Source organism: Pteropus alecto, unplaced genomic scaffold (genome assembly GCF_000325575.1).
Source record: "Pteropus alecto unplaced genomic scaffold, ASM32557v1 scaffold156, whole genome shotgun sequence".
Classification (NCBI taxonomy): Eukaryota; Metazoa; Chordata; class Mammalia; order Chiroptera; family Pteropodidae; genus Pteropus; species Pteropus alecto.
The window spans coordinates 3,332,160-3,355,686 of record NW_006437746.1 but is presented as its reverse complement, the minus strand read 5'-3'; the positions used below and the strand labels follow the sequence as shown (position 1 = coordinate 3,355,686).

Here is a 23,527-nt window from a genome sequence, read left to right as displayed (position 1 = left end):
CCGCTGTCATCCAGGGTGACTGTGGGCATACCTAAAGCTGTGCTGCTCTGAGGAGCAGCATCAGAGGCCTCTCATTGTGGGAAGGGAAAAGACTTCACTAAAACAATCCAGCCAGTGGCTAAACAAATAAACAAGCAAATAACAAACCCCAGAGGGTAGGAAGACCAGTCCCCAGAGTTGCTTAACATACTTATTATCTAAGATGTCAAGTTGCCAACAAAAAACTTACAAGGCATTCAAAGAAGCATGTCCTGTAATAACGGTAATAACAGAGCCAGGATTTGAGTTGCGAGGCAGGACAGTGGCCGAGAAAGATGACGCTACCGTGGGTTGCAGTTACAGCCTTTCTTTATGCTAACGGGACCGGTTTTAATCTTCCTTCTACTTTTTATGCTTCCTCAGATACAGACTTTTTAAATCCTGAAATAAAACTGAATTGATGAGAGTAAGGCTTTTCTTACCATTACTCTGGAACTAAAGGACTAGTTTATTTCAAACCAACCCTCTTGCCAGAAAGCAACAAGAAAAGCAGAAAAAAACTATAGTGAACATCTACCTGAAGGCACTGGGGACCTGCCAAAGAAGGTCTTACGGAGCCAAAATCCAAGAGAGGACAGAAGCCCAAAGCCCAGAGGTGTGAACACAGCACTGGAGGTGGTTTTTTCCCTAGAAGAGATTGCAGGTTCTGAAAGCTGCAGCCAACAGGCTAAAATTTTAAGCAGTTTTTAACAGACTCACAGATTAGAGGAACAAAATCAGAGTTCAGAGCCCTGATAAACGTCCCACGCTGTCAAAACAGAGACTGAAAGGCCACAACCTAGGTGTAAATATGACCAAAAATAGACCCAGAATTCTACTTCTGGCCATAATGGAGTAACGGAGACTGAATTAACTCTCCTATTTTAAGTAACTGCAAAACTGGGCAAAATATATGCAATAAAAGTTTTCAGACACTGGACAACAAACAGAACAATCAAGTGAATCTGACAGAAGGAAAACAACGAGTGAGCCCTTCGACTGCCCCGGCCTGACTGCCTGGCCTCCCAAGTCTTCTCTGCAGGGAGGGGAGTCCGGATGCAAACCTGGTGGTCTCACTGAGTTGAGCAGTAGCTGAGAGTCTGGAGAAGCCAAAGCAGTTAGAATTGGTAGGGAAAAAAATCAAAGAAGTGAGGTTCACAGAGAGCTAGTGATAGGATGAATACTGATCTCTACAGGTGTACAACTTTTCTGTAAATCTAAAATTATTCCAAAATGAAATGTTTACCAAAAGCAGCAGCAGCAATAGCAGCAGCGGCAGCAGAGGTCATACGCCAACAGTGAGATAAAAGGAAATAAAAACTACAGGGAGGTAAATAGTTCTGGCATTATTCATAACCGAGGCCTGAGGACATGTTGTCAGTGAGAAGTGCTAGGACTTGAACGCAGATATTCTGGGGCTCCTCCTCTTAACCACCTCCTTATGCTGCGGCTTAATCAAAGGTTAGATAAAGGGAGTATGAAAATTTCCCGTGTGGCCGCCATAGTAAGTTGACATTACGGGGAGTCCTTTGTAGGCATTCACTGTAAAATTCTTTCAACTTTGAGGTCCTCAATGTGTCCGCCTTAAAATATGTTGAACAGTCACAGCAGCTTTATTGACAATAGCTCCTCTAGAAACCCAAAAGTCCATCGATAGAACAAATCGTGGTATACTGACAGAATGGAACACTGAACAACTAAAAAGAATCGACTGCTGCTACGTACAACAGATAAACAATGCTCTCAGACATAATATTCAGTAAAAGAAACCAGAATAAAAATAAATACTGTATGACTTACACGAGGTTCAAGAATAGGTAAAACTAACCGACGGTGATAGAAATCAGAGCAATGGCTGGGGGCGGGGTTGTTATTAACCAGGAAGGGTGCCAAGGAACTTCCTGGGGACCAGGAACGGTTCTATTTCTTCATCTGGGTGGTGGTACGAGAGTCTGTTTACATGTAAAAATTCACTGAGCAGCCGTCTTAAGATTTGTGTATGTTACCGTATGTAAGTTATACCTCAACAAAACAATAAATTTTTAAAAGAATCTTTCTGCTTTAAAAAAGACCATAAGCTGTTTTATTCTACAGTCCAGATAAATACCTATGGAGCATGTGACCAAATATGATTAAGTTCAGAAAGGAAATCTTAAACTCAAATTCATTAATTTCAATTTCACATTCTCATTTCTCTAATTTCAGTCGGCAACCTGTGGTGTCCATGGTATCCCAAGAAAGAACCTTCATGGGCACAAAAGTAAAAGCTGCAGAGAGCACTGCATGGGCTCTCTCCTCCCGTGTGCCCACTTCATGCTCCTGGTCTATGGACTGCTGAGAATGCAAGGGCACTTACCTGGGATGTCATCAACCTGAACTTCGCTAAGAAACTTAAAAGAGTGGGAGAGTTCCCCATGGAAATCACGGCCATCACAAAGGGGAGCTGTGAATAATATCCTTGCTTCCCTCACTTCCAGAATGATGGATATGGACAGAGCAGAGTTCTTTAACAGACAGGCACAAACTACACCACTTTGCTCCAATCATTTCACTGGCATCGATTCTCTTGCTTGAGGCCGGCTTTGCTGAACAAATACTGTGATTGTGCAGAAAGCACGATGAACATTTTGGTCCAATTATGTACCAATTTGTGTGCTAATTAATATTCTGAATGCTGGAAATGGTGGAAGAAAAGGAATATTTTAGGTGGAAAAGAGCATAAGAAGGTGTTCAGGTAAGGTTATGATGGATGGAAAAGGTCAATGAAACAAACATCAGAAGTGAATTAGTATTGACAGCTAGAAGCATTGATGTTGCTGGAAGGCTCAAACACCCAAAGTTCACAATTTCCTCCATGTTTTAACATAAGCCTCTCCTCATTACAACTCATAACATTCACTGAGATCCATCAGATCAGCTCAAAATCAACTTTAAAAAACAAGACTTCTTAATGTGTTATGCAATGTAAGACGTGGGGTACGTAGAACAACAAAGGACCACGAAATTAGTGAAAATTAAAGGGTTTATCAAAAGCAAAAATGACAGTGCTCCTCTCCACGGAAAAAGGAAGAAACTGGAGGGGTCTCCTTGAGAAAATAGGGGTTGTGAGAATAAAAAATCGCTGTAAAACTGCGCTTTAAAAGTCCCTTGTCTAAGAGTCTGTATCGGGCCCTCCAAAGAGAAAGACGTGCTTGGCACATGGATAAGTTCTCCCCTTCAGGAAGGTCAGTAATGTGGAAATACGCAGAAGGTGGTGAGAGCCAGGGCCAACTCTCGGACAAAGGTTCGGAGAGAGGAAAGAGGCCAGCTACGGTACCGCAGGACCGAGAACGCGAGGGAAGACAGAGCCAAACTCCTGGGTGAGGGTTCTCTTTTCCATGTCACTGCTCAGCCCAAGCGACTAAAACTGTGCGGAGCTCGTAGCGTGCGCCCAATACACAGAAGGAAAGGAAAAGTCCATCAGTGTCTTTGAGAGTCAGAGAGAGTCCAGACGCCCCCCGCCGCTCTCAGTCCGCCTCCACCATTCACGCCCACCCGGGAACCCTGCGGGCGGCCGGGGGCGACCAACCTTCCACAGGTGCGTTTGGGGGCGGGGACGAGGTCGCGAAGCCCGGACTCCATACTTACTTTTGGAGCCGGGCGCCATGGCGCCGTCACGCCTGAATCCGGAGACCAAAGCAGCAGATGCCTTCACCTCCAGCCGCGCTGCGCGCCGGGATCCCGCCCGCTCAAAATGGCCGTGAATTTGAATTTGGCGCCCGAGTAAGACGTTGACGCCAGCACGGAGGCCGCCATGTTGCCCGGCCTCACTCCAGGGGGCGGGGCCGACATGACGTCAGGAGCAGGCGCCGTTGCTTCTGGAGTCTCGATGTGGACGCGGGAGCCAGCTTTTCCCCAGAGTAACCATGAGCAAGCGGAACCAGGTGTCGTACGTGCGGCCAGCCGAGCCGGCGTTCCTGGCCCGCTTCAAAGAACGGGTCGGCTACAGGGAAGGGCCCACCGTAGAAACCAAGGTGAGCCCGGGCCAGTCGCGGCGGGGAAACGCTGCCCGCCCCGCACTTCCGTCTTCTGCTTAGACTTGGAGGCCAGGTACTGACAGGTCACTCCTTTCCCCTGCGCCGGGTCCCCAATCCGGTGGGCCTCGGACCCCAGGCTCTTCAAACAACAACAGCCTCTTGCACCCAGGAAGCTCTGTCGTTTCAGAGTGCTGCCTTGTTCTTGAAAATGACTTGACGCAGGTAAAGCGCCTCCTCGTTGGTAGATGGTTAACAAAGACCACTTTTCTGTCTCTTCTTTCTCACTCGCTTATTCCAAAACCTATAGTTAGCAGGGTGGGTGGTAGCGTCGTCCCGTTTTCCAGATAAAGAAACTGAGGCTACTCGATCAATGGCCCGATATCCTAGGCCTCGAGTCTGAAACATCTTTGGAGGAAGCCCTGGATTTATTCCTATGCTTTGTAGTTAAAAAAAAAGTAAGCAGATGTCCTGGATCTGAGTAGCAGAAGAGGAGCTTCAGGGAAGAGCCACATTTGAATGGGATCGGTGGGATGGGATCGGTGGGAGTCAACTTTTCAGCCCTCCCAGGCTTCAACCCTAACTGGTTCACATCCAAACCAGCCTCCCTAATAGAGACTGTTGTGCTTAGGGCATGTGTGGCGAAATAAAGAATTTATGTAGCACTTTGTATCCAGCATTTGCACTAAGACCCACCCCTCAAGTCACTTAGAGCTTGATAGAGGAAACAAGACTGATTTATGTGAAATTACTCAATCCAGTGAGTATGGGCCAAACCCAGGCACTGTGCCAGGCTTTGAAAGGACAAAAAGACGGCTCCCCAAATGCCATATTCTTTAACACCTTCCTGCCTGCCTCATCTCTGCCTTCAGAGGACATGATCTCTATGAAACTTCTCAAAGCCCCCCCCCAGTTACTCCTCCTCTGTCCTTCATTTTGTCCGTATATCCAAAATGATGTAATACGCATCATTTCGCATTGCAATTACTTAACCTCCTGTGTATCTCCACCACCAAATCGAACTCTAAGTATCTTAATCCTTATCTTTCTTCTCAGCACCTAGGACAGTGCCTGGCACCAAATAGTGAGTGACAAGTTACATTGGTTAGTTTACTATGCTTGTCATCAGGCAAGGCTTCATGGAGAAGGGGATATTCTGATGGAATCTTGATACATAGGTAGGTCAGCAGATAGGGATGGAAGCAACAACATTGGGAAAAATGTAGACATGGTGAGTTCTGGACTGTATGTAGAAGTGATTGTGGGGCGGATAGAGGTGAGGCCTTATGAACTATTCAGTAGGCAACAAGGAGCTGTTTTTGGTTAGAGATAACATATCAAGGATCCCCAGGACCAAAAACGGTGATGATGACAAAGAGGATGAGGTCTGAGAAAAGGGACGTGGATTCAGCTGTAAAGAAATTATGAGACCTGATTTTATAGTTTGCTTGAGGTCCTGGCGATGATCTGTGTTCATAGTCAAAACTTTGAAGGGTACAGCTTGGAATGCTAACTTAGGAGAACTCTGAGGGAGAGTCTTTCCAATTAGTATCAGTGATTTGGGATTGCTTATTTAGTCGAGAGACTTTTCTGTAGAGAAATGCCCCATGTCCTTGTTTGTGAAAACAGCTTCATTCTTAATGAGTTTGGCAATACAATCATTCTAGTGATCTGTTAAAAAGAAAAGTTTCATGGGAACTCATTATGTAATTGAGCTAAATCATCCTATTCACCTTGTCAAGAGTAAATTCAGGAGAGGCTATGAACAGTCTTCACTAGTTGCCGCCACTGTTCTTTAGACTGGTCTCTTGTTTTTCCAGCCAGTTGTATAAACAAAAAGTCAGAATTAATGATTCTCGATCTAGTGAACACCAGGAATGATTTCATTTCACTTTCTCATTTTCTTGGCTAAGTGTACTTATTAATTACCTACTTATTTATGGTCATTTATTGGAAATTTTAGAGAAAAATAGGCAAAATTAATGACTAGCAAACTAACATGGATATCCTTAAAGAGAATACACTTGTCAAGTGATGAGCAGACATGGGATGCAGACAAAGTGGACGAGCCCTTGGCAGGGCTCCAGGTAGTTCATCATTTTTCATTCTATTTGGTCATTCATGAGTAGATCAACAAATATTTCTTGTCCCTGCTGTTTGCCAAGCTCTCTGCCTTACATACGGACATGAAACACATGGTACCTCTCTCACAGGCGCTCACCTAATAGAGACAGAAAAACATTGGTAACAGTGTGGTACATGCTACCTATGAGAGCTGTTCCCAGAGAAAGGAGGTGAGATCAGGAGAGCACTTCGAAAGGATCCAAGTCTGGGAGGTAGTTTGAGTCAGCGATGGCCAGAGTCAGTGGGGCTTCCTAGGCACTGGGAACTTTAAGAGAGAGGGAGGGCAAAGGAGCTAATATAATATGTTCATGGATATGCAGACTCAAACCTGGCTGGAGTCCAGAGGCCATGAGCGTGGTGGAGTGTGCTGGAGGTCATAGGGCAAGGACAGATCCTTCAGGGCTTTGTCATCCTGCTTGAGAGACAAGGCTCTGTGAGAGGTGGCTAACAAGCTGTTTAACTACTGTGTGATGGGTACACATGCCTTTCAACCCAGCAGTTTCACCTCCAGGAATTTATCTTACATAGAAGTTTGCAAATGTGAACAAAAACGTGCAAATTTTTTATCATAGTAGAAATAAACTAGAAACAAGCAAAATTTTTATTTACGAGGTACTGGTCAAATAAACCGTGAGATGACCACATACATAATGCTAGGCAGTTGTTTTTAAAAATAGGTAATTCTGTATGTATCTCAAGATATTGTACAAAGATTTTTTTTTTTTTTTTTTTTTGAGTAAAAAGTTAGGGCTTTTATGGTGTCTGACATTTTTTAAAAATCGAAATCAACTGGCCAAACTTTACCATGTGTATAGTGAGTGAGTGCATGGTTTCTGTTATTCTCTACACTTTTTTATGTTTGGGGAGTTTCATAATTTAAAAAGAAAAGAGCACATCACATAGTATTATGTACTGTATCCTGTTTGTATACAAAATGATTTAGATAACTCCATATTTTTATACACGTAGAAAACAGCTGATAACATACCCGTCGGAAGGGAGGAGAGATGCAGAGGTGGGAGAAAGAGTACCTTCTTACTTGCTGCTCTCTGTGCTTGGTGGTGGTTGCTTATTTTTTGCCACCCTTTGGGAGAGGTGGAAGTACAAAGGCTTGATGAAGAGCAGGCTGCCCTGAGTGGAAGTACAAAGGCTTGATGAAGAGCAGGCTGGGAATGCCAGCAATACGTGAAGCAGAGGGCCCCTGACACTGGGAACTGCAAGCTGGGGTCCTCCTGAGGTGGAAACTCATCTCGTTGGACAGCACCCCCGGCTCACTGGCAGCTAGACCTCTCCCCTACCTGACAGGTTAGGCTTTTAAGAGTTACTTGAAAATTCATTGCCAAACACATATAGTCAGTAGAGTTCCCTTCTCAGTTTAGTAATCACAGTTTCTCACAGACAGTGGTCGTATTTGGTTCAAGGTCAGCAGCTTACATATTGTGTTTGTGTTTTCCCCTAGAGAATCCAGCCCCAGCTCCCAGATGAAGATGGTGATCACAGTGACAAAGAAGACGAACAGCCCCAAGTGGTGGTTTTAAAAAAGGGAGACCTGTCAGCTGAAGAAGCCATGAAAATTAAAGCAGAAATAAAGGCCGCCAAAGCAGGTACATCAGAGTGTTCTGGCTTTTCTAACAGTTTAAGGAGCCCGGAGTATGAAGTTATTTTATATAATAGTATGGTAAGTTCGAAGGACACAGTCCTGGGTTCAAACTTTGGCTTTAACACTTACCAGATGTGTGACCTGGAACAAGTTATTTCACCTCTCAGCCTCAGTTACATCATCAGTAAAATGGAGACAATAATTATGTCTCCTCATGGGGTTGTTAAGAGGATTAAGTGCAAATTTAAGTAAAAACATCTTGTTTTTAAAATAATAAGTGGTTAGGTTTACAGACTAATCAGAGATCTATTTAATGATTTCCTGAAGTGTGGTGTGCTATATAGTGTATTTTTCATTATTCCTAAATATTTATTACATTGGAAAACGCTGGAGTTCCAATCACTTTTCAAAATAGTTAAAATTATAGCCTGATTGTAATTCCTGGAGGACTGGAACACTTCAGGGAGTGAGTTTTTATAAGGGACTGCATGTCTGGCTGCATGCTGCTAGAGGCAGTGGATGGAGCAGACCAGACTGAGCTGACTCGAGACCATCCTTAAATACAGCGTGAGATTTCCTTGCCTTCTGATTCTTCAAGGCAAAGTAATGAGGAGAGAAGGAAGTTGTTTACCTTTGTTTTTGCTGCAGATGAAGAACCAGCTTCAGCTGATGGGAGAATCATGTATCGAAAACCAGTCAAGCGTTCCTCCGATGAAAAATATTCAGGTTTAACAGCCAGCTCAAAAAAGAAGAAGACAAAGGAAGATGAGGCAGATGAGCAGGACTCGGTTAAAAAGAACTCACAAAAGCAAATCAAAAACAGCAGCCTCCTTTCTTTCGACAGTGAAGATGAAAATGAATAAGTATAGTCTTTAAGAGTATATGGGGTATTTTTGAAAATAATATTTTTTCATATTATAAAGATAATACAAGTTCATTATAGAAAATTTAGAAAATACAGAAAAAATTTAGTAAGAGAAAAACATGTCCACCCATCAATACACCTTTGACTTGAAATGCTGACTCTGTAGACTATTAACATGTTATTTCCCGTGTGGGGCGTGTATGTATGTAAATTACATTTTTTTAAAGTACACTTCCCCTGCCCCTGCTAAGGGTAGTCATGTGACAGCTCTGGCAAGTTACGAGATACAAGTGGGTCATCTACAAGTAAGGGTCTGATACAAGTTAGGATCTAACGTATAACCTGGTGATTGTAGTTGATACCACTAAAAAGAGTGAGTACAAGTGAAAGTCTGCTTAATAAAGCTACTGGGTTTTTTGATGCAAAAGGACAGATTTGGCAATATGAACCTTTGTCTTTCTCCCTTTATCCTATCCGGAGCAGAGACATGAAACCTAGGAGTACCAGGCTCATTTTTGGACATAAGGAAGGCAGCCACATGCTCGGGCTCCAGTGGAAAGACTCAAGGAGGTTGGATCCTAATGGCATGCCTGGAGGAGCTACTGCACCAGCCTTGGACTGCCAAACTCATGGGGTTCTTATCTAAGTCTCTGTCAGGTTTCTGTTATGTGCAGCCTAAGTAAGACCGTGGTCAAACGTGCTTGTACAGAAACCTCCAAGTGTATTTCTGATGATTCTAGGATGGAAGAATGGAAGCAGAATTACTGGGTCAAAGTATTGAAGTCCTGTTTTTCTTCAATCCTTAGAAATATTTTTTCCAGTTTCATTGAGAAATAATAAACATCACTGTATAAGTTTAAGGTCTACAGCATAATGGCCTGATTTACATCTATTGTGAAACAAAAGTATTTAAATATTGTTAAAGCTTTTGATGCTTAAATTGCTTTCTAGAGAGGTTTTTACCATTTTATTAATTTACCATCTACAAGAGCTCACTGTACTTCATCCATAACCGTGTAGCAGCCATGGGCTGGCACCAGCCATTTCATTTTTGTCAATTCAATATATTGAAAAAATTTTCTTTTGTTAAATTCATTGGAGTGACATTGGTTATTTAATAAGATGATTTAGGTTCAAAGTGTACAATTATGTCATATGTATATTGCATAGTATTAAAACTTTAATAAATTTAATTGGTATTTCTTTGATTTACCAGGAAGGCTGAACTGTTTTTCATAGGTTAACAGACCATTTTGTATTTTTTTAAATTAACTTTTTGTTCATTTTCTATTAGTATAGTCATATTTTTCTTACTAAATGGTAATCTGTAATGTCAGTTTTTTGTTGTTTTTCGTTTCCCAACCTGTATCAGATAAAGAATCACCTATATTCTCATTCTTTATTTTTTTACATGTTAAACTTTATTTTGGTTCATTTTTATTTTGGTATACTTTTTTTCCTGAATAATTAATTGTCCTAGAACTACATCTGTGTCTCACTTACTTGAAAGACCATTGAAATGAGAGAGAGATTCTCTAAGTTTTGGGGTAGAGAAGGGATAGAACGGTAAAGTTAGAGCCTTTCTAGATTAACTCCAAGACCCTGCTTAATAGCCTAACAGGTTTCATTACTGCAAGTCAACCAAGACTGGGGACTTGTCAAAATCCCATCCTCAGCCACATCCATTTCAGAGCAACCACATCTATCTTTCCCCCATTTTAAGACCTAGTGTCTTAAAGAATACTCAAAAGTGATTTGTGTGTGGGGGTTAGGGAGCCCTGAAATAGACTCTCTAGATTCCACAAACTAGTCCTGAAACCATTCTGCAGTACTGTCTTTAATGGACACTTACTCATTATACAAGCCAGGTACTTTTAAATCTTTATCACTGCTTTATCTATCCTTGTACCAATATCACACTTTTAATTGCTGTAAATTTTAATATGTCTTAGTATCTAGAGGTGGGAGTCTTGAGGGCAAGGACTTTGTCTTTATTTATCACTATATCCTCCATACCCAGAACAGTAGCATATTAAGAGCATTATAAATATAGTTAGAATGAAGGAGAGTGTTTCATGTATTTTTTTTAACAGACCAGTGCTTGTCAAAGTGTGGATCCTGAACTAGTGGCATCTGCACCCCTGGGAACTTAAAAATGCAAATTCTTTCTCAGGGCTTGCCTACACGGGATAGGGCCCAGAATTCTAACAAGCCTGCCATATAGTTTTGATGGTCAAATTTAAGAAATATTGCTAAAGCCTATTACATTATTACAATAAATGGGATAAAATGAAAAATTTAAATAATTTGAAAGACTATATAAAGGTCTTAAATATTTAAATTTATTCATATTGATGAAGTCTTTACCATAGGTGATATTTTTAACAACATAAGTGTACATTGTCAGCCAGGAAGCACATCTTGTGATGAAAGACCAAGGTATGTTAGCATGTGAGAGATGATGAGCAGCCTTAAGAAAAGTTTCACCTTCTCTAAACTAAGAACAGTAGGCCCTGTTAATGCAGGATCTGTTCTGCTGAGAAAAGTGAGTTTGGGGCCAGCGAAGAGGCTAGTCCTCTTCCCTCGTGAACTGCCCCCATTTGTTCTCAGGAATGGATCATAGGAGCAGGGCTAGACAGGCCAATGATGTGCTGCTGGGGCAGAAGCAGGAGTACTAAAAAGAGCCTGGACCATCTGGTGCCGAAAAGAAAGAAAGTGCTGAAAGAATGAGGACATATCAAAAGGATATAAACAGAGAAGGGATAGGTCTTCCTTACAATAAACATTCTAATAACCAATGGCCAAATCCGGAACAATTTGAACAAGAAAATAAATCATGATAGTAGTAGATTGCAATCCATAGAATAAAATTCTTATTAAACTTTTCTTAGGCTATAAATTAACTGTTAAATAAGGGAGAAGGAGTAATGATGGAAATAGAAAAATCATCTGGCAAATTCCACAGTAATAAGTTGCAATGGACCGGATGGCAGCCTCCAGACAGGTAGGTCCTACTCCCTGGTACCTGTGAATGTAACCTTCCATGGTGAAGATTTTGCACATGTGATTAAGGCTCTCAAATAGATAATCCTGGATTATCTAAAAGCCATCATTAATTTCCTTATCAGAGAGAGAGGCATAGGGAGGTTAGACAGACAAGGCAAAGTGAAGACAGGCAGAGATGGAAATGACGTGGCCGGGTTTCTAGAAATCAGAGAATACATTTCTGTTCCTCTAAGCCACCAAGCTTGTGATAATTTGTTACAGCAGCCATAGTAAAAACATACACAAGTGGTGTTGGAGAGATTCCTCAAAAGATTTGAAAATTAGTGGCCAATAATACTGGAAAAAGAATATTTACACAGTCTCAAAGTATCTCTCCACTAGATACTTCGTAATTAGAAAAGGAAAATTAATAACTTTACAGTAGAGAAACCGGACAGATGCCAGCTTATAATGATCAAAGGTAACATTACTAGTAATAAGTCATACTGACATCATGACCTGATATGACACAAGGAGAAGGGCACATCACTTCCAACACTTCCAAAGGCCAAGATCTTTCTAGGGCCTTGCTTTTCAAGGATAAGTTCCAAGGGCAACCTGTGTCCACTACTGAAGAGGCCAAAAATCTTAGAAGATGGCAGTGGCACAGTAATGTCAAGAATATCCATAAGAAAAAAATAATTATGAGAACCAAAAAAAAAAAAAAAAAAACCATGCTGAACTTTGTTTTCAATAGCCACATTAATAAACTTCTAGAACTTCTATAACTGAAAACTAATTAATGGCAGTTATTTATTATATACAGCTCATTTTATTCTCAAGACAACCCTAACAAGTAGCCTCGCTATTCCTTGGGGGAGGAGAGAGGGGGAAACAGGCTCACACACCCATTACGTATCAGAGAAGACATCAAAGTCAAGGCTACCCAGTACCAAGTCGGTTTTCTTTCAAAACACACTGCCACTTGTTCAACATATAAAACATTCATCCCAAATGAAGACTGAGTCTCAAACTCCTAAGAACTGAGAAACAAATGACATTTTCGTACAAGTCTTTCCACACTGGTTATATCCCAAATTTTATTGTCCAGCATGAAGCTTCCGATGTCAGACAAGCGCAGAACTGTGCCTGAAGGATTTCCCACATTCAACGCATACATAAGGCGTTTCTCCAGTATGAATCCCATAACGTTCACTAAGTTGTGCTTGCTTGCGGAAAGTTTTTTCACATTCACTATACTTATAAAGTTTCTCTCCAGTGTGAGTTCTCTCATGTTCAACAAGGGACAAGTTCTGAGTGAAGGCTTTACCACATTTGTTACATACATAGGGCTTCTCTCCTGAATGAATTCTCTGATGCTGCATGAGGCATGCACTCTGATTAAAGGCTTTCCCGCATTCATTACACTTATAAGGTTTATTCTCAGAATGACTTCTCTGATGAGTAAGGCAGATGCTCTTGCTGAAGGCTTTGCCACATTCAGTGCATTTATAAAGTTTCTCTCCGGTATGAATCCACAGGTGTTTAATAAGGGAGGGGCTCTGACAAAAGACTTTGCCACATCCTGTGTGTTTATAGGGTTTCTCTCCGGTATGAATCCTCAGATGCTGGACAGGGATCGTTCTTGCTTGAAAGGCTTTCTCGCATTCATTACATTTATAAGGTTTCTCTCCTGTATGAATCTTCAGACGTTGGGTAAGATTTGACTTTATGGAAACAAGTTCCACACTCACTACACACGTAGGGCTTCTTGCCAAATGATGCCGAGTGAGAGATGATCTCTGAGTAAAGAATTTTCCACATTCACCACACTTCGAAGGTTTCTTCTGCATGTTAAGTCTCTGATGTTTCATTTGCAGCTGGAACACATGCTGCTTGTAACACGGTGAAGATTCACCACACTTCGAAGGTTTCTTCTGCATGTTAATCTCTGATGTTTCATTTGCAGTGAAACCCAGCTGGAACACATGCTGCTTGTAACACAGTGAAGGGCTGTTCGTCCAATAGGTTCAGGTTTAGAGGAAATTTCGCTCAAATTCATATTTACATAGTACTTTCTCAAAGGTGATTATTGTTAGAGTAACAGTTCTCTTGAGAAAGTTTACATGTGTGAACATGTTGTCCTCATAGTCATTCCTGCAGGATTTCCCGTTTCTTGCTCAGCATGCATCTTCGATTTCTCCAAATGTGAACACCTGATCCCAGGCTCTCTGACTCACCGTATCTTCCTCAAGACATTTAACACTGTGCCATCAGGGCTGGGCTTCTCGCCTGAAAAAATATTCACAAAGAAAAATGTCCTCTGTGCAGAACTGTGGACCTCAATGTGGAGGCTTCATTTTTATCGTCTTCTCAATAATAGAGAAAGGAGATAACAATGACACGGGGAAAAGATTAGAATAGGTGACAGGGAGAAAGAGATTCAGTAGTGACATGTCTTGTGAAGTCTATAAAATTCCCTCTAGTGACTGATCCTGAAACACTCAATTACTAATAATCCAGCTAATTTAAGATCAAACAGTGATAAACAGTAGGAGAATGTGACAGAGATAAAGTATACTAATCTTGGGTAAATTAAGCATTGGGGAAAATTACTACCCACCTATAGTCTTTACACTAAAAAAATAGGTGAAAAGAAATTATATTTCCTTAGGTTGCCTATAAGCAATATCTTGGCAGACTAGTGATAATTGGAAGTTTCTCTCTCAAGAATTCAAAAGTAATCCAGGCTATAACTTACTGGGTTCATTTTACCAATTCTTCCTTATTCACTCACCTTGATAAATGTCTCTTTAGACCTCTGTTTCTCTCCAAAACATTCAGCATCTATAGCTCTCCCCCTAGGTACAACTGGGAAATCTCTAGGTTTGAAAACCAGAGCCCTACTAACTGATCTGTACCGTAACCAATTACTCCATAGCCTTCTTCCAAAACAGGCCACTCTCATTCTGATCTGAAAGGTTGGTGCCATTTCTGGGTGGTTCTGTGTTTTCAGTCTGAAGGGTCTAGGTACAGTGTCACTGGTGGGTCCTACTACATGTCTGCCACCACCGCTGAATGAGCACCCCCATAACAACCCATCCTGAGCTCTCTACTTAGATTTTACTTACCTAGTGACAAACTGTTAGGAACACAAGTAACAATCATTTCCCAGGAACTCTCCTCTTGAGGAAGGGCAGGAATCTAAGGCACAAAGGAGAAAGAACACCCATAAATCATCAGCCTACTTCCTCCATACTCTGGATTCAGGGGAACATAGGACTATCCCATCCCTAACCAAATGACTATTTCAAGTCTGAATGAAAGAATACCATTGTTCTCCTGGAAGACTATTACGAAGGACAAAAGGTCAGTGTGGGTAGACTTCAGAGAGATGTGACAATGCACAAAGAAAGAGGGCAAGTGCTCCTAAAGACTAAGCGTCCTGGGGTAAAAAAGAGCTAAGGTCAGAGCCCAAAGCACACCCTTCCTCCATATCTAATGCAGAAGCTGCTGACTTAGAAGTCAAAGACGGTGGGGTGACAGTAGAGGGCAGTGAGACAAGCCCTGGATTGAGTCAAGAGGTCGTGATTCTAGTCTCTGCTCTGCCACTGACTTGTTCAATGACCTGAAGCAAGTCACTCAATTTCAACTGTGATTTTTTTCTTATCTGTGAAATGAAATTGAAAAGCTAGATATCTCAAGTTTCCTTTAGTCGCAACATTCTGTGACACTTTGATTCTAAAGAATGGGAAAAGAGCAAAAACCTTAAATCAAGCCCTTCGGTCGGTCTTTGACACTGGCTTTTCATCATTTTATTTGAAAAGTACTAACTGAACAGCTACTACGAGTCAAGCAGTGAGATCACCTCTTGAGAATAAGCTGAGTCAACAGCAGGGATCCTTCCCAGCAGTTATTTTCCACAATCAGAGGTGGAGGGATTTCAGGAAAATAAGACTGCCTCTGTGTGAAGCAGAATCTCCAAAAAGACAAAGGGGAGTCTGTTGGAAGAAGGGCCCCTCCTAAGAGGAAGGTTTTAAGAACCACTCTGAATAGAAAGGAATGAATGCTATTAAAAGGCAGAGACCTGGTTTCCAGTCTAATGCAGCCCAAACCACCAGGATCTTATTTGACATTGAACAAAGACTTTTCAAACTTCTAGTCAGATTTTAATATTCATGTCAAATGTGAACCACCACACCTCTTCCTTGTGGAAAATTCTTCTTAATGTTTCCGAGGCACTTCCTCCTCGACATTCTGAAAGAATTTCACACGTTTCTACTGTTGCACTTTCCACCCTGCGTTTTAATTCTCTGTACATTGTCTGCCTTCGCTAACCGTGAAGACAAGCATAGCATGGGCTGGGGCTAGCACTCTCTAGGGTTGAATCCCTGTTCCACCCTTTATTAGCTAAGTGATCTTGGGTAAGTTACTTAACCGTTCTGTGCTCCAGTTTTTTCAAAGGTCAAATGGAGATGATGCTGACTACTTCAAAGAGCTGTGAGATGCATAAATGAGTTAATCTATGGGACGTATGTGCAAGTTTGCCAGCTGGTAAGCGTTCAATAAATAGTACCTGCTGTTAAACAATTATTGAGTCTAAGTCTTCACACAGTACCTACTCTGTTGCTATTAAAGAATAAAAATTTAATGAAAGGTAGGCGGTAGCTCACATACGGGACACACATTCAACCTGCACAACTTTGTGAAGTGACAAAGCAAGTAGTATTCGATTCTGGGAAACTGTAGTACTCAGAAGTTCGTTTGCTCGCTCAAACGCATATACATGGAAACCAGGTCTCCTTACTTCCAGAACGGGATTCTCAACCAGCCTTCTCCCGTCCCTCTCCAGGGCGGGGGGCTCCAGCCCCTGGGCCTCCTCTCTAAAAGCCACAGTTCGCCTGGGAAAAAAGGACGCTGTGGTCTGGCCGCCCCGGGACCAAGGGAGGTGCTGGGGAGGAGCCGCCGCAGCCAGGTAGTTGACACTGCTCAGCAAGGGATCCCCGGGGCGCCGCCCACACGCCCCTCGCGACACTGGGCCGTCCCAGCCGCCCCAGCATGCCCCGGACGCTCCCGGCTGGCGTGATGTCACCAGGCCGCGCCGCTGTGGGGAACCATTGCCATCTCCTCTCTAGGACGGCGGGAGAGAGAGGCTTCACCTCGGTGGTTGCGCCCGGCCTCAGAGGGCCGAGGGTCGGTGCCCCGGAGCCGGGCTGCAGGAGCTGTGCGCAAACCCGTCGCCACGGCCTCTTTCCGAATAAGGAGGCTGAAAGGACGTGAGTGGGGGTCGACCACAAGAGCTCTTATTACGGGTTAATTCATCGTACAACACATTTATCTTCCTAAATCCTTTTCCATTGTCCTTTGGAGGTCTTCTCAAGGCTTTCACAAAACTGGCTTCAATCTTCCTTACTCACATTCTCACCAGTCAGAAAATGGGCTTTTTCTCAGGAATCCCAAACACCTTATTGCTCTGGCATCTTTGTTCAACAATTGGCCAAAAGAACAAGAGCTCTGCTTTGGGCTTATGTCCCAGATTCTCAGTGTGTGAACTTGGGCAGGTTACTTTACCTCTCTGTGCGTGTTTCCTCACTTACAAAACAGATCGTAACGGTACTAAATGTCATGGGGTTGTTCCGAGGAATAAATGAGCTTAATTCATGTGAGCAAATGTTCATCCTGTTGTATTCTCAAACCCCAGCTCCAGCCAGTCCCCATTCTGCATTGGCTTCCTGACCTTTCCAGCCCTCCATAGTGCCCCTGTCCCCCCATCTACAAAACTTCAGATTTTGCCTCATTCAGGAAGTATCTGCACACAAGGGCTCCCCCGTCAGGTGTGTTCCAGGGATAAAGGCATGGGCAGCAGACACCTGAGCCACTTCCAAGCGTTCTTGTCAATCTGCAGGCCCAGGAAAACGGCTGCGTGCTTAGTACCACACTCCTAGTGGGCAGCAGCAGACACAGTAAACACCTGAATAAGTGGATGAGATGCAAAAGACCACTTGCTCAAATGTTCAGATGGGCTGTTTTCTCAAAATGGAGTCCCTAATTGAGAAACTCAAATCAGGTGTGCAGATGCCGCAGACTGAAATCATCACTAACCATCTTCAGCCAAAAGATGTAGAAATGTCAGCTGACATGCTAGGGAACAACGCTGCGCTAGCGTTACCAGTGTCACATTCTCAGCACTTCTGTGGAATCAGCAAGTTCCCACCCCAGCCCTAACATCGCGCAGGCCAGACAGCCTAGACCTAATCATATTTTCCCCGTTAGGCTTCAAAGAATGTCTGCATCGGCAGGCTAAGCTGTGTAGAAACTAACCGTGGAGGATGGTACCCAAGGCAAGACAGGATACTAGTAACAGGAATCGGGCTTAAAGCAATTTAGGCTGAGCTGCTTTCACTGAAAAGTGGAAAATGGACCGGAGGGGTGGAAACCAAAATCATTCCCCAAAACTGTAATGACCTTAGCCCTGCTGTGACCAGTAGCTGAAGGAGAGTGAAACTGAAACCACGTAGGATAAAGGCTAGATTTCTGCTAGGAAGAAAGATGCAAAATCAACTTATTTCTCACATTCACTTACATGTAGGAAGGTCTGACTCTGAGGGCCAAGAAACTTCTTGATCTAAGGTGAGCTCCTCCCATCCTCAAGAGTAAGACAACGTTAGAACTTTAAGCAGTCAATATGTTTGTGTCTTATAACAGTAACATCATGTAGCAGAGGTACGACCAATAAAGAAAAATCTGAAGGGAAAGTGAGAACACGAGTTTCAGTTTCACTTAACAGTTACTAGCTGTGTGACCCTGGCAAGACCAACCACCTGTTTTCCCTTTTGTTTTGAGGATCTAATGAGACTTCAGCCCTTATGTTTTTCAGAAGTCAGTAATGAAGTTTCGGCACTGTGAATAAGCAACACATTCTAGTTCAATTTTATTCCAGAGCCCAAGGAAAGCCATGAGCTCAGTAAGTACTTCCAAGTTGGGAATCCTAAGCTCAACTGCTATCTTACAGGGCCTGCATCATTGTTCAGCTACTGCTTATTTTCATAAAGATTCCAGTTGACGTAGCTATGCTTCTATAGCTGCATGCATTTCCCTCTTCCTGTTGGCCCTGACACCAACATATCTGAAAGCACTTTGTAAAACTATGATGGGACATTTACGTGCCTAATTTACAACAAAATAAATTTTTTGCTACAAAACATTTCCTAGGGGATCTTCTGTTTAATACAACCACACACTCCATATCTTGAGAAAAGGTTCTGAATTCTTGCTCCTTAAAACACTTCATGGGCATACTCGTGTGCTCACCATACCTCTTTTCTGCTGGTTAACTGTGGACCTAAGTCACATGTTGGCATGGAGAAATTCTGACTCAATATTTTAGTTGAGCTCAACAAATATTTATTGAGCAACTTCTAAGTGCTAGACTGTAGATACAAAGATGAATAAATATCACATGGCCTCTGCCCTGATGGAGCTGACAGTTCAGTTCGAACAGAAAGATTTGTAAACAAGTCATCACAATGTATTTAACATGAAAATAAGATGAAGATACAAAATACAGAAATAATTAAAAATAGGTGAGGTCAAAGACAGCTTTAAGGCAATGTTGCCTGAACACATTTATAAGTGACAAATGGAGCTTTCCAGGCAAGCAGAAGGAAGAGAATTTAGGTAATAGGGATAGTACGTGCAAAGGTGGCAAAGTAGAGTTCAGGGGTGACGTAGAACCCCAGGAATTTGCACTATGGAACAGAATGTGCAAGGCAGGGAATGACCGCTGAGAATGGCAATATAAGCACAGGCCAGAAGAGACCTCCCATGCCTCTTTAGGGGGCTAGAGCTTTATCCTGAGAGAGAATAGTGCTGCCACTGTTGTCTTGCAAAGACCATCCAGAAGAAATGTAAAAGGTGGCCTAGTAGGGCAAAAAACTTGAAGAGTGGTTAAAATAAAAAAAAAAAATCCCTCGGAAATAAATTGGGGAGCTGGACTAAAGCAACAGCAGTGAAGATTTAGGAAATAACATCAACAGGACACAGTGGTTGATTGGATATGAAGACTCAAGAAGAGGGAAGATTGAGAAAGAGGACAATTCTTAAGTTTGAGGCCAAGCTGGAGTGACTGTGCACTTAGTGGGCCAACAGCTGAGAGCGAATTAGGAACAAACATTTGCAAGTGTGAATATGGGATGAGGGCAGTGATGAGTACCCTTCCTTCCTGTTTCCCCAGGAAGTGAAAATGGTACCACTCTATGAAAATGGTACCACTATATTAGCTTGAGTAAAACACAAGAGTTGTGCCCATTTTAGAAAATATTTCTAACAAGAACTTCGACATTTTTCACAATTAAGGTTTTACCATTTTTTCCTCAAGAAAACTCTCCTTATCCTTCCTCATCTCCACTCAAGACTCCAGAGACAGCAGTGTATAAACATTACGTTAAATACCTACATATCAGGAAGTTGCTAAAGTTTCTGGTGGGCAAAGATTAGAAAATATTAATCTGACAAATATTTATTGAACATTTACTATGTGCTAGCAATAAGTTCTATTGTTATTTTTCATTTGGAAAGTATAAATACATTGACATTTGCTTTCAGTATACTATATATATTTTTTATAAACATAGTAACTTTTCGTTGTTATTTTTGCCAATAAGGTATACTAATTTACTCAAATATAAATTGCCCTGTGCCAGGTTTTGAGAAGATAATCCTCACAGCTGGAGAGGGAAAAGTATATGTGACATTTCTGCCACATTCCTTTTAATGGTAATTAAGGGCTCAAAGCAATGGTTACAAGACAGTTGCTCTGGAAAAAAATCAATGCTGAATTCCAGTAATCAACCATTCCAAAATCATCTTGCCTTTGTTTTTAATAATCATATTTTAAAAAACTGCATAAGCTTCAGAACATAGAAATGATTTCAAATACCATTCAGACTGTCCTCACTTAACCTTCCGGAGCTGAATCTCTGGGAAGCAGTTTGAACATAAAAGGGAGTGAGGATATAGAGGAAAACACATGCCCTTTCTCTCAAAAGACTAAAACACTATCAAAGTCAGTGGCAACCCGTGACATCTTGATTTTCAGAGATCTGAAAGAGAAAATCCTCTCTAGAGCTCTTTCCAAATCCATCCCATGAGGAGTGTTTCCCCAGATACTCCAAACCTGCAGCAAAGGTTAAGTATCCAGGAATAAGATGGGTCTGATAAAAACAGAAACATCTGAAATCTAACGAATCTATGGTCATAGTCATCACCAGCAGTCTAGCACAGGCCATTTCCCTCCTAGGTAAACCAGTATTCCTCTGGGACAAAGGCCGGGCCTTCTTCTCCATGGCCCTCTGAGCAAATCTAACTTCCTTCCCACAAACCGGCATCAAAAGAAGTCTCTCTCAACCTATTTCCTTACTAGCCCCCAGTTGCCCTCCAGCTGGAAAGGATCAGGGAAGATCTCTCTCACCGATAGAGCCTTTTTTTTTTTTTAACCAACAGACCTATAGTGATCAGCCCAGTTCTTGCCACTTATTTCATCTGTTGAATGAACATGGGTTGTCTTTTACTTGTCTCCCCTTCATGGGACCACTTCCACAGGATGAGCAGCCTCCCCCACAGGAGCATGGGTAGACCTACCTGAGACATCTGGAGGCTACTCAGCTCTACCTCAGGACTGCTGCCGCCTCCACAGTGACAGTGTTTGGAAAAGCGCCTCGGCCTGCTGGTCAGTGAACATACGACAAGTTTGGAAGGTGGAGCAGGGGTGTACTAAGGGATCACAAGTGCTAACTTAACAAATGGCACCTCAAGGTATGAGAGTCACACGAGGAGACGAGTGACAAGCAGCAGTATTTACTGAAAAGCAGGAACCTTCTTTCTACCCTGTACTCCCAGGTGCTCACCTGTAGGCTCTGCATTTTCCAAGTCCCCACCTACATTTCTGAAAACACACTTTTGAGTGCAGTTAGCCAAGGCTCCTTCACCCTTCGCTCCAGGATCTCCACTTGCCCCTCTCTCCGCAGCCAGATTACTAGCCACTGTTTCTAGAAACTGTCAAAACCTAATGTCAGGTTCATTCACCACTGTGAAGTTTCTGATGTCTAAAAAGGACTGAACTATGTCTGAAGAATTTTCCACATTCGATGCATTCGTAAGGCTTCTCACCAGTGTGAATCCTGTAATGTTCACTAAGGTGTGCGTATTTGCGGAAGGTTTTCTCACACTCGCTACATTTATAAAGCTTCTCACCAGTGTGAGTTCTATGATGTTCAGTAAGAGACGAGCTATGAGCAAAGGCTTTCCCACATACTTTACATTTATAGGGCTTCTCTCCAGTATGAATTCTCATATGTTGAGTGAGGCAGGTATTCTGATTGAAGCCCTTCCCACATTCATTGCATTTATAAGGTTTTTCTCCAGTGTGACTTCTCTGATGCCGAATAAGGCAAATGCTCTGAATGAAGGCTTTGCCACACTCAGTGCATTTGTAAGGTCTCTCCCCTGTATGAATTCTCTGATGTTTAGTGAGTGGGGTACTCTGAGTAAAAGCTTTGCCACATTCCTTACATTTATAAGGTTTCTCTCCAGTATGAATTCGCAGGTGTTTAATAAGGGATGGACTCTGACAAAAGGCTTTGCCACATTCCTTACATTTATAGGGTTTCTCTCCAGTATGAATTCTCTGATGCTGGGAGAGATTTGCCTTTGTTTGGAAAGTTTTCCCACATTCATCACATTTATGAGGTTTCTCCCCCGAGTGAATTCTCTGATGTTGTATAAGATTTGAGTGTTTGCGAAAAGAAGAGCCACATTCATTGCATAAATAAGGTTTTTCACCAGTGTGAATTCTCTGGTGATGAATGAGGTGTGTGTTCTGATTGAATGCCTTCCCACACCTATTACATTTATAAGGTTTCTCTCCAGTGTGAATTCTCTGATGTTCGCTGAGATGTGAATGATTACGGAAGGAATTCCCACATTCCTGGCATTTATAAGGTTTCTCTCCAGTGTGGATCCTCTGATGCTGAGTAAGAAAGGATCGACATCGAAATGTTTTCCCACAGTGCTCACATCTGTATGGTTTCACTCCAGTGTGAATTCTCTGATGCTGAGCAAGGAATGAGCTACGACTAAAGGCTTTCCCACATTCTTCACATGCATATGGTCTCTCTCCAGTATGAGTTCTCTGATGTTGGGTAAGGGATGAGCTCGCCGTAAAAGATTTTCCACATTCATTACATTTCCAAGACTTTTTCCGTGTAGAGAGGGTCGGGCATTTACTTTGGTCTGAAATCTCATTGGTGTGTATGCCACCTGTCTCCCACTGGTGTAGGCTCTCTTCTGTAGAAACCCTGAGATGTGTAACAAGGCTTGAGGTCAAAAGCAACCTTTTCTCAAAATTATATTCTTGGCTAATCATTTCAGGAGGTGCTTCCTTGTGGATGAAAGTTATTCCCCCAAAACCTCCATCCTGGAAAAAGCATGGCCCAGGAACTTCTCTGGGAGAGTTCTCCTTCATGCTCTCACATGCATATTTTTCTTCGAATGTAGAATCCTGGGATTCATCCTCTTGGAGTCTCTTTTCTACTATCCCTGGTGAATCCATTTCAGAGACATCCTGCTCTGGAAGAGGCTTGTTCACCCAACCTGTAAGAAACCATCAGAATGAATATCTCTTGTGCACGGCAGAAATGGAGGCCCCTGAAGTTCTGGGACCTAACTTTTATAGGTCTTAATAAGGATATACTACTTGTCCCAATAAAAGTGGGACAAGTAATTCAAAGTTGCAAACGGTAGAACAGATTTGCGTCAGGATAAGGTGATCACCATTAACGAGGAACCCCATAAAAATGGCAGCTACAGACACCCAGGCAGTGAAAGCACCAGAGACAACGGAGATGAGGGGAAAACAACAAACAA

At 42.4% G+C, this 23,527-nt stretch overlaps 3 protein-coding genes across 10 annotated transcripts in view; 1 reads left to right on the top strand and 2 right to left on the bottom strand.

Annotated features, from left to right (window-relative positions):
- KIF15 (kinesin family member 15) overlaps positions 1–3,793 on the bottom strand; it is a 52,037-nt gene extending 48,244 nt beyond the window's left edge. For both annotated transcript variants that reach the window (XM_006914845.3, XM_015591745.2), the window contains exon 1: positions 3,646–3,793. In XM_006914845.3, coding sequence (XP_006914907.1) covers positions 3,646–3,664 — 19 coding nt within the window. In that variant the 5' untranslated portion in view covers positions 3,665–3,793. The remainder of the gene's footprint in view (positions 1–3,645) is intronic.
- A 52-nt stretch (positions 3,794–3,845) lies between these two features.
- KIAA1143 (KIAA1143 ortholog) lies at positions 3,846–9,833 on the top strand. Its single transcript, XM_006914844.3, has 3 exons — positions 3,846–4,031; positions 7,615–7,759; positions 8,404–9,833. Exons 1-3 carry the CDS (start codon positions 3,924–3,926, stop codon positions 8,616–8,618), a joined length of 468 nt encoding a protein of 155 aa, XP_006914906.1. The 5' UTR covers positions 3,846–3,923; the 3' UTR covers positions 8,619–9,833.
- Positions 9,834–13,571: 3,738 nt separating this feature from the next.
- The window catches only part of LOC102885185 (zinc finger protein 35), a 66,302-nt gene continuing 56,346 nt past the window's right edge, over positions 13,572–23,527 (bottom strand). Inside the window, exons 3-6 of one of the 7 annotated variants that reach the window (XR_003047163.1) lie at positions 21,245–23,254; positions 18,179–18,349; positions 14,737–14,809; positions 13,572–13,974 (exon numbers count right to left, since the gene is read on the bottom strand). Coding sequence is in view for 1 of the 7 variants with exons in the window: in XM_006914841.3 (XP_006914903.1) it covers positions 21,681–23,254 (1,574 nt within the window). In the remaining 6 variants the exon portion in view is untranslated. Of the gene's footprint in view, positions 13,975–14,736; positions 14,810–18,178; positions 18,350–18,512; positions 23,255–23,527 lie in introns of those variants that run through there. The other 6 variants (XR_003047164.1, XR_003047165.1, XR_003047167.1 and 3 more) reach the window with 6 other exon arrangements.